Source organism: Propithecus coquereli, unplaced genomic scaffold (genome assembly GCF_000956105.1).
Source record: "Propithecus coquereli isolate 6110/MARCELLA unplaced genomic scaffold, Pcoq_1.0 Scaffold70, whole genome shotgun sequence".
In the NCBI taxonomy this organism is placed as follows: Eukaryota; Metazoa; Chordata; class Mammalia; order Primates; family Indriidae; genus Propithecus; species Propithecus coquereli.
Genome location: NW_012153063.1, coordinates 6321971 through 6333518, shown reverse-complemented (window position 1 = coordinate 6333518; position 11548 = coordinate 6321971). Strand labels below are relative to the sequence as shown.

The 11548-nt window shown below is 33.0% G+C and overlaps 1 protein-coding gene across 1 annotated transcript in view; it reads left to right on the top strand.

Moving 5' to 3' along the window:
* Positions 1-11548, top strand: part of ERBB4 (erb-b2 receptor tyrosine kinase 4) — a 399926-nt gene that overhangs the window by 105714 nt on the left and 282664 nt on the right. The window contains exons 8-9 of the mRNA XM_012661216.1: positions 6162-6294; positions 10424-10546. Coding sequence (XP_012516670.1) covers positions 6162-6294; positions 10424-10546 — 256 coding nt within the window. The remainder of the gene's footprint in view (positions 1-6161; positions 6295-10423; positions 10547-11548) is intronic.

Here is an 11548-nt window from a genome sequence, read left to right as displayed (position 1 = left end):
TTGTGTATTCCAAAAAACCAATTCTAATATATCATCTTTAGAAACAGATAAAATATAATCTAGCTGAAAATTTAATGGACTTGAAATTCTAATACATAAAATACTTGCATTACTATTTATGTTTGACCTTATCCAGGTATATTAACTTTTCTGAGTCTATTTTCTTATATTAATATAGGATTTATAAGATCTATGTTACATAGTTATTGTGAAACTATGCAATATATGTAACAATAAATTCCTAATTATAAAATGTGCAAATATTGGGAATAATTAGAATGGAAAGTACACAATCTATCTAAATTATTTAAATGTAAGAGTATTATATAGGACCAAATAAACTTTTGCTTACCCCTATGAAAGGAAATGACTTCTATATGAGGATAAAAAGTCTGACATTTTCATTTTTATTGGATTCTTTCCTATTGAAAATGAGTGGATTGTTAGTGATACTATATGTGCTATAAAACCCATCAGTACCTGACAGCAGTCAAATCTTGTGTTCCTCTTATTGAAATAGAACTTGGGCTGTGTTTAAACTGCTTACATAATTTGTAAGTTTGGCAATTGTGAATGGATTATAAGAATCTTCTTTTAAGAAAAAGTCAACAGGTTTGATCAACTTCATTTTTCTTATAGCAGGAGCCAGTTAGGAAATATATTATAGAATGCATCCCTGAGCATACATTTAAACTCTGATTTGTGATAGACTCATGCTTTCTTCTTTAGCTATTGTAAGACTTTCAGATGAAAGGTAGGATGCAGGATGATAGCCAATGTTACCTAATTCTATTTTTAAAAGAAGCTATAAGTTCACAGAGAATCATCACATTTGACCCTGGTTTATGAAATACTCATTTAAATTACATGTATGTTTATTAGAGATAGTAATTAATTTATCTTCCCAGCCAGTTAAAACTTGCTGGAAATAATACTAAAACACTCCTGCATGAGTATATGTATGTATATGTATATACACACACACAGGCACACACATTTATATTTAGGGTTAATTCAGGGTATTCTAGATTCCCTTAGATTGGACTAAACATTTGATTTATTGCTCACACAGGGGCACTTCTGAGAGTAACAGGAGTACTATTGATACTTGGACTGGTATAAACTGAGAGTGTCATGGCTAAAGTGGGGCATATAATTCACCTAAGCTTAGAGATATTTGATTCAATGGTAGTACTAGACATGATCTGGATGCAAATTCTTCATATATCATGAATGTAAAAGACTATGTAGTTTCCTACTGTGTTTATTTTTTATGAGCTTAGGTGAAGAATGTATTTATGTGTATTTTAGCTGAGTTATTTGGTAGGTGCACAAAACTTACAACTAGTTAGAGGCAGACAAGTAATTAAAACTTAGATTGGTCTAACTCCAAAGTGTCTTTCTGCCATAATATACCACTATAATGTTAGGGACACTATTTCACCATTTTTTGAGACTTGCAAAGTTTGTTATACCAAAAAAGCCCTGTTATATTCATCTCACTAGCCTGTTGTTTTTGTTTGTTTTTACCTCCCGTGAACATTAAAACACACACACACACACACACACACACACACACACGAAAAATTTCGGTTTTACCTTTAGTGCTTATAAATAAGCATTAAAGCAGCTCTATGTCTGATCCAACAAATCCTGAAGACTTGACTTCAAATTACTTGGTTTAATTTATGAGATTATAAAAGTGAAGCTCTTTGATTTAAAGTCAATACTATCAATTGCAAATTATACCATTAATGTATTATAGGACTACAAGTTGTTTCTTTTATCTTTAATTTAAAATTATTTTGTATTCGAAAAAAATGAAGAAAAGTAAAAGTATATTATAAACTTAATAAACCTTTTATTTTGCGATGAACTAGTGTTATGTATAAAAATACCTCATAGAATTAGCATTCTTTGCAATGACTATATTGGTCAAAAGACTATTTTACCGATTTTAAAGAAAATACCTTTGTTCCTTTTAAAAGGATAGCCAGCCCTTAACATTAAATGGAAAGAGTATAAAAAATAATTCTTAGAAACATTTGAGTTTTATCATAAATTATATTAACTTTACAACATTTTTTTGTGATCTGATATCAGAAAGGAAGCAGATCAATGAAGGAAAATATTTGGATGCTTAAAAAAATAAGGTTCCATGTATCCTTTCACATATTATATTCTCCAGTGAGAAGAATAGCAGGGTTCAAATATAGCAATGGGTGATAAGGATGTATCTTTTTATATGAGCAATATAATTTTGGAAGACACTGCTCTTTTATAAGCTAATTGTATTCAAGACAATAAAATATAATACATTGTGTTGTCTCTGAACTTCTAAATAAAATTATGAAAATCAAATCGTATGCTTTTAAATAAATTAGCAAATTTCATTCGTGATTCAGAATTTCTATTATATCAGTTTCTTGAGTAGGGAGAGGGAGAATATCCATTTCATTATACTATTTCCAAATCACAGAATAAGGTAAACTATCAATTGATCACATCCTTTCAGTTTAAGCTTGGACTTGCACTTGAAATTTATATTTAGGGGACCTGAATAATTTTTAATGACAGCCAGAAAGACAAACCAACAAACAAACACTAGTCCTATTACAGATGAGGGAATTACAGAGTATTTCTGGTCTCATAGTGTTTGACTCTTTTGATCTCAATAGTGTCATATCTGAGCTTCTTAGAGGTTCCTCTGATTCACAAGCAAGAGGAAAACACTCTCAGAAACAGCTCAGTTGGCAATAGCCAACATTAGACCTAGGAGAGAGACACAGCAAATTAAAGAAGCAACTTACATAGCCATATCCTCTTCATCCAAAGGGTCCTCATAAAGAGTTAAGCATTAACTCTCAGGAAAAAAAAAAAATAGACACCTATCCTACACCTACAAATATCTGGGAATTATCAACATTGGGAGGAGTAGGAAATGTGTAAATAGTATTAACTTTTCAGATTACATTTGTTTTATGGAATGTAATATTATAAGAAACATGATGGTAATTAAATGTCTCAGACACGTTAAATTATAATGAATAGAAAATATATGCAGAAGCACTTAGATTGCAAAAGTGGACGGGGAATAAGAAAATGAAATCTTAATTGAAAAAATGCAAAAGAAACATTCAAGAAAAAAGAAAACAAGACCATTAACAAAAGTAAACTTTTAGACGATGATTTTTTTCTATATTTTTTCTTAAATTTAACAAACTTTTATTTCAAAAGAAATATAAATACAATATAAAAATAAGAAAATGCACATTAGTAAAAATAAAAAATAAGAGCACTACGTTCATATCACTCAGACAACTACTATTTTGTGTCTTATTCCGGATCTATGTATCTATAGATATATATGAATACATTTTCCCTTATTGTGATCCTACTCTTTTGTAACCCAGTCTTTTCAGTTTATGGTCCATGTCTTCCTGTGGCAGCAAATCTCATCTACTACGTAATTCATATTTAGACTTCTCAAGTTATCCCAAAAAAAGACTCTGTATCTGGTTTGTCCAAACCAGGATCCAGTTCGGGGTTGCATTTCACATCCAGTCGTTATGTCTATTAAGTCTTCTTAGTCTACACCAGTACCTTTATTCATGACATTCTTTTATTAAAGAGAACCTGCAAGTTGTCTAATAGAATATTTCTCCTTCTCGATTTCACTGGTTGCTTCTTTGTGGTTAATGATTTCTTTTTCAAAAGTACCTTCTGTGAGAATATGAAGAGTTTGGCCTCTAAAAATGTCTAGCAAAACAGTAATGTATGATTTATTTATTTATTTATTTTGTTTTTTTTTAACCACTCGACCACCAGGGATAATGTATGGTTTCTAGGTGCAGAAATTGTAGTTCTTTATTTTTTTCTGGTTATTTGTACCTCTAAACATTCCTGCAGAGTTGGTAAAAGAAGAAAAAATAAAGTAATCCAAATTAACCAAAGGAATTGCTCTGGGAAAATATTTAAAGTAAATGCTAGCCAGTAAAACAGCAATTACTGACTAGTGAGTTTTTGAATATTATATTTTGATTACTAAAGCCAGCTGAAGTATGCATAGTAATGATGTGGCAATTGATCTCCACTGAAATAAGATGAAAAGAGGTCTTGTTTTATTCTATGGGAAGTTTGTTCTTAAAAACAAACAAACAAACAAACAAAAACTAAAATAGACCATTTCTGTTAATTTACATTGACATATTTTCATAGATATATATCATCTATTCTTTTGAAAAATAAATAAACAGAGACAGTTTAGAGTTTGGTCTAAATGTACAGTTAACAAAATATCGGACACTACTCTCAATTACACATACATTCTTTGTAATAAAATATTGGGCTGAGGAAACAAATATACAATCCTTTCTACACTAGTGATTTTTCAGGGATATATTAGGCATTTCAGCTAAAAATTATGTGTTGGACTGAAAACCTAAAATATTTTCTGAAATACATATTTAACTGGAATGCTCAAAAATATGATCTTACACAAATGAAAACATATCACAATGATGAGTTTGTGTACATACTATAGTTTAATTTTCTCAGCATAGACTTTTATATCCTTAGAAAATCCCATTTAGAAAAATCTAGTTGAATTATAGCAACATTTCAGTATGCTAGAGTACTTTGAGCTGTCAGGAAACAACCTTTAGGATGAACTACCTTTTTAGGTTTTTCTGCAGTTTTATATGACAGTATAGCAGTCATAATCTTTAAAAGACATGACTTCATTTATAGTAGAAATTACACAGATTTTTTTTCAAGAGCTCTTTAACATTTCAAGATTTTATTTATGATCATCCACTATCGTTATTTCTGACCTATCTTTGAACAAAAGTTTATTTTGCAAAAGAAAATAATGTTTTCCATAAGAATGTATAGAATAGATTTTTCTAAAAATAGAACTATACGATATAAAATGCTTCTTTATGGGCAGCATGATCATACAGGGAATTCTTTTTTAATTTTGGTATCCATCATGGCTTCATGTCAAATATTAGGTAACACTTGTGTGCTTCCAGGTTATTTGCTATGGAAAATGAAATTAATATATTTCAGGACTCTCACCACTGAAACCTTATAGATATTGCTCTACTCTAGAACAAGAAATTAAAACCACAAATATGACTGATCAAGCAAGGAAATATTTATATTAGAAAACAATAAGAAGTGATAAGTTTCAAAATTATAACATTGCTAAAAATAAAAAAGCCTTTTTATAATAAAAATCTCCAATCAATCTCTTGCTAATTTCTTTTTGGTACTGTTTACATCTTTTTATGTAATGCTTAATGTGCAGACCTCTTTTATGAGAATGTGATGCTTAGAACACACTTTTGATTATAATACTCTTGTCATCATCTCTCTGAACACTTAAACCTGTCTGACCCAATTCTTTATCTTTCTCCTGCCCTTTATTCTACCAGAGTTGCTCTTATCAGAGTTTGAAATAGCACTTTTGGCAATAACCACTCTCTCATTGTTACCCTCTACTCTAGAAGTGTGGGGTTCATATGTGTCCAGACCACCCATTTTTACTTTGGAGCAGTGGTTCTTAACTGGGGGTGATGTCGACAGACCTTTGGCAATGTCTGAAGACATCGCCATGACTGGAGGGTGGGGGTGCTGCTATATACCCTAAAATGCACAGGACGCTCCTCCACAACAAACTAGTATCTAGCCCAAAATGTCAATAGTGCCACTGTTGTGAAAGTCCACTTTAGAGAAAACACTGAAAATAAAATGATATACCACGACAATGTTATTAAAATGTATTTTCCATTTATTCATAGATGATAGTAAAATTTTAAAAATTTTAAATGTTTCCATACCAACATTTTGGCATATGTTCTTCATTCTGTTACTGAGCTTTACATTTTTTCATCAAATGGCATGTTGTGGCTGCTCATCCTCAAAGACTAGTTGAATGTGCATGGTTTATTATTTCAAAAAAAACAAAAGAAAAGAACAACACAAAACCTACAGTTTTTACTGTGAGAAAGGTTTTGGTAGGGCCCCAGTGCCATTTTATTTGCATTTCATCTAAATGACTAGATTTGTAAAATGTGGATAATGTCTTGTACAGCTGCTCTTTCTACTTTCTGTGTCTTCTCTCTCTTCATACTTTTTTCTTTCATTCTGGTTGGCAGAACTCCACTGATTGCCGCTGGAGTCATTGGTGGGCTCTTCATCCTGGTCATTGTGGGTCTGACATTTGCAGTTTATGTTAGAAGAAAGAGCATCAAAAAGAAAAGAGCCTTGAGAAGATTCTTGGAAACAGAGGTGAGGTGTTTATTTTTGCTTTTCATGGGTTTAGAGATTTTCATTAGGTTTAGGTTTAGATGATATTCAGTTTTTTAATCCAAGTAAAATCTGTTCAATTTCCCAATGAAGGTTTTATTTGTAGTACATTAGACCAAGCTGATGAAAAATCGTATTATATAGTAAAAGCAGTCAAGACAGTTTCATGGCTTCAAGAAGATAGATGGCAGGGGTCAAGAAAATTATTGTCCTAGAAGAAAAACAGATCTTCTTTTTTGTATGTGTGTAGGGGCGTTCCCATTAGCAAGCTCTGGAAGGATGGTATCTCAAAGCGGCAGAACTAGAAAATATCTGGGTAGAAGATATCTCAGTTACAGAACTAGGAAAACATTAGAAAGAGAAAGAATTTTCCTGGTTCAAAATATAATCAGATAGACAAGTAATGTATGCTTTAACTAGGATCATTAAATGGGTAGCCAGTGATCTCATTATACCAGCAGTGAAAGACCAAGCTTATAGGATAAAGCTTAGTGTAATCACACAGACCTTACAACACAATTCACGAGATGCATTTAATATTATGCGTGGTGGTTATTGTGAATATGTTAATTACTCATAAATGATTATAATTTCTTTTATATTGCTACACTGAATTCTCTAGCATGAAAGCTGATAGTTTTCATTGTACAGGGGAAAAACACTTACAGAATACTATGCATTTCTAGACCCTTCTTAACTTCTGCCTCTCTCCTGATACAAACATTCTTGCCTACTTGAGCAATTCAGATCAATTCTTTTCTGAGACTAAGTCTTACCCTAGGTTTGTTTTCTTTCTCATTGTCAGTGTGACAATCTGACTTTCTCTCTGAACACTAACAGGAATGGGAATATTCATTCACTCATGAATTTTGTACACTGATAATGAAATAAATTCTAGCTTTTTCCCTCCAGAGGTTAAAACTAGATAGACGCATCATGTAAAGGTTTCAGGAAACTACTCTATAGCTACTTATGGGAAAATACTTTCTAGGGATTGGAGTTATCTGAAATTAGAATGAGCTGTCTCATCAACAGACATGTTGAAGCAAAAAAAGGTAGTCAATTACACATGGGAAAACCTAGTAATAATTCCTACTTTAGCTGGATGCCTGTAGAAGATTAATTTGATCACTTTCAACCTTGAACATGAGAATGAAAGTTTGGGCACAACACATGCACTGTGCTTAACTTAACTAGGATACTGGAGGCAGGTAGAATTCTTCCTCATGGCCAGCTCGGGGCTGTCAGTGACAGAATTCTGAAAAGTGAATTATTGTAAACTAGAGCCGGAGAGGAATTGAAGGCTTGGAACAACAGTGGACATAGGGTGATTAAATAAATGGAAGAGAAATTCCGTCTTTTAACCACATACAGGGAAGGCTCATTGCTACGAAAAGAGTTGTGTTCCTTTGTTTTAGTTTGTTTTTTTAATTTGGTGCTTTATAAGAATTTCCTTCAAATTGTCATTTCTTTACTAAATAAATAACATACTAATTGGTTTTATAAAGCAGCTTCTATTTTTGTAGAAAATTATCGCTTAGGAGTAAATTATTTTACATTTGGATGTTAGATAATCGTAGAAAGCCATTTCTCTCCATAAAAATAAATATGATTTTATACCACCATCTAAATAGAAAAGGAACTCTTAAGAGGATCAATTTAAATCCTTAAATACTGCTAGAAATTTGCCTCAGAGGTGAAAAACTTATTGAATCTTGATATAATGTTGGGATGCATTTAGAGTTGATATACTTTCCCCAAATCATTCTGCTCCAGATTATCTTTCTTATGTTAAATTTTCCAACACACACTGACTGAGATGCACTGATTCACTGTAAGCTTGATGCTTTGGTAGATGCAATGATACAAAAATGTATTGATGAGACATTATCCTATCCCTGGAGGGTGACAAATTTGAAGCCTGCAATATGCCAGGCAGCATTCCAGACTTTTCCACCAATGTCATCTTATTTCCTCATTTAACAATAATCTAAGGTAATTATTGTTATACCTATTTCACAGATGAGAAATAAGGGGCCAGGGGGAAAGGTGCTTTCTAAGCCCGTGAGTGGCAGCCCTGGCATACAAACCTCCACGTTTAAACTCAATCCTCTTTCCACCGTATCACTGCTGGCTGGCAAAATGATACTATGCTTCTTTTAAGGGTATAATATTAAAATTCCTTGAAAAATGTGTTTGTAGAAATGTTTTAAATGATACCTGAGAAAATTACAGGAAACTAAAAATCTCAGAAGTTTTCAAAATCTGAAATTACTACCTGGTAAATGCCAAGATGTACATATATATGTATATATATATCAATATATATAAATATAATATATATATTATAAGTATATGTAGCCCAAAGTGCTGAAGCCCCCTCCCCAATTTTGCTTGTGATTTTATATGACTTTTGTATGTGAAATTTAAAAATGTTTCATAAAAGTTACTCATTATACACACAGTGTGTGTATCAAAATCTACCAAAAACTCCTGTGCAGTAGAGTTTACTTCAAATGAATAGGTCTCTGCTAGAGATTCGTTTTTAGATTTAACAAATAATTTAGTGATTCGTTCTGAGTTTTTTTTAATGTGACTTGAATTTATCATTTTTTACAATATAAATTTGAAAATGAAATTAGAAGCAGTAAGTTGTTAAACTGTTAGCAAATAGCCTAAGTTTGTTGTCGTTTTTATCATGTTCTTCCTAAAGTTGTCACTAGAGCTACACTTACCTTCAGTTAAGACTGTTCCTCTGAGAGGGCTGTGATGTTCACAGACACATGACAATAACACCCAGCCTGGTGAGCCACAGTGCACTTTGTTTTGTAAAAAGGTGTCTTCCAATGCTGTGGTGGCTTCAAGACAATTTGAGTAGGAGTAGCCTTTAATTATTTCTTTATGCTGAAAAAAAACAAAAACAAAAACAAAACATAGGATATTTGTCTATGTGTAAAGTTTAGTTCCTTTATTTAACTTAAAAAAAAGAAAAAAAAAAACCTTATTTCTCTCACTTGCCTTTTTTCTCACATATAAATTAATATCTAAAATTTTAACCCAGGATAGAGGCTTTCCGTTGCCCAGAGTCTCTCTTATGCATACATTTTTTTCACACATATGAAAATGATTGACACATATTCAAATACTTTCCCCTACCTCATTCATCCTCTCTAGCTGAATCATATTTCAACTATGACATCGAAAACTATCAGCCGAATTTTACTTCTTTGGCCACACCCAGCCCATCTCATGACCTGGTGTTCCCCACCCTAAACTCATCCTGCAGACCTGTCCTGCTCCCTGCCCTGTTACCCTGTATGTGTCTTCTTCCATCTCCCCTCTGCGGTGCCCAAACTGCCCACCCAAGGTCCACCCATTTTCATTATCTCAGGACTGATCTTTAGGTGTGCCCCTCCCCTGGGAAACCAAAACCAGTGGGTCTCATTTCCCAGTGGATCTTTTATTCCTTGCATTTAATAGCATTCATTTATGATCTAGCATCAAATCATAGACTTTTAGAACTTTTAATCTAACAGGTACACTTGGGCCTTGTTACTTAAAATGTGTTTAAGGACCACCATAGTACGTAGACATCACCTGTCGTTCTATGAATTTCAAGTAGGCAAAATTTCAAGTCTACTCCAGACCTACTGAATCAGGACTTGGCGTTTAACAAGAACTTCAGGTAACTCATATGTACAGAAAAATTTTAGCAACATGGTCCTAGGATATCGGCGTTGTGCGAACTTTTTTCCCTCTCTTCTGATGTGTTTGTCCTGGCTTCCCAGATAGATTTTTAAGCTCTAAGAAGACAGCATTTCCTTTTTTTCCTAATGTATCAAATCTCCTATCTTAGGATACATCGAGGTAGGCACACACATTTGTTACTCCTGTTTGCCCTGGCAAAGAGCAGGAGAAGAGAAAGGATAGAGTCTAAAGGAATACAAAAATGTGTGTCTGGGGATGGTGAGTGGCGCATATTACAAAAGTATTGTTTGTCAAAGAAAAGTGTGTTCGTGTGTTTTTTTGCACGTATGAGAAAGAGAACCAGAGAGAGAAGGACTGACTGTTGGACTGAAAGTTGTGTAACCTTATCCTTTTTACTTTGCAGTTGGTAGAACCCTTAACTCCCAGCGGCACAGCACCCAATCAAGCTCAACTTCGCATTTTGAAAGAAACTGAACTCAAGAGGGTAAAAGTCCTTGGCTCGGGTGCTTTTGGAACTGTTTATAAAGTAAGTAAAAAACAACACATACTATCAGTTATTTTAAGTGTTGTTTCAGACTTTAAAAAAATAATAGCCAAAGTTATTACTTTAGCCAACCTAATTTCCTTTTATTAATAATATTCAGAGAGGAAGATCTTTATAGTATAGAGAAGTTCTGCACAAATGAATTCATTAATTTTTATTGAACAAGCTGGAATGGATATAGTATTGAGAGAAAGACAGGAAACACTGACACAAAGCCACCAAATATGCTTCTTTCTCTCAATGCCCTCCTAAGCCACTTTTAATATCCTTTTCCCTTTGGCAAATTACCCTCACCCAAAATAGCCAGCTCCTACCCTCTTTCATTACCCCTACACAGTGCTCCATGGAATCCCAGACATGCCTGGGCAATGTGCCATAATCCCTTGCTCTTTTTCTCTTCTGCTATTTTCATCCAAAAGCCTTCCCATCAGGACCCTACTAGCTGATGTCTTTAGAATCCACACAAATGTGCTAATGCCTTAATAGGATGGAACTAATTCCTACATCATTTTTTGCCTACCTGGTTGCATTTATGATTTTGTAATTTCCATAGTTTTGATGTCCTCATCATTCTTGGCAAACTAAAACAGTGACTTTATATGTGAAATGTAGGTCAGACAGGTGGAAAGTATGACCTCATATATTTTCGATAAGAGGTATTTCTAGAAAGGAAAAGCTCAAATGATAGCATTTGTATGTTTACTTATTTGCCTTAATTATAAGACCATCCAGAGGCCAGGCCCAAGATTAATTGTGGTAAAATTTATTTTAATGGTTAAAAAAAAAGAATAAGAAACTTGGCTGTGTTAATGCTAAAGTCTTCTTGTGATATCCATTAATATAATTTCCAAAATTCACTTTGGCAGTTTAATATTGTTCTTAAAGTTATATGCAAGCCTTTATTTTTACAAACATATCTGTTAAAATAGATTGGATCTTAGAAATTTTGCGTTGTAAATGTTCTTTTTTTTCTATTTAAAATAA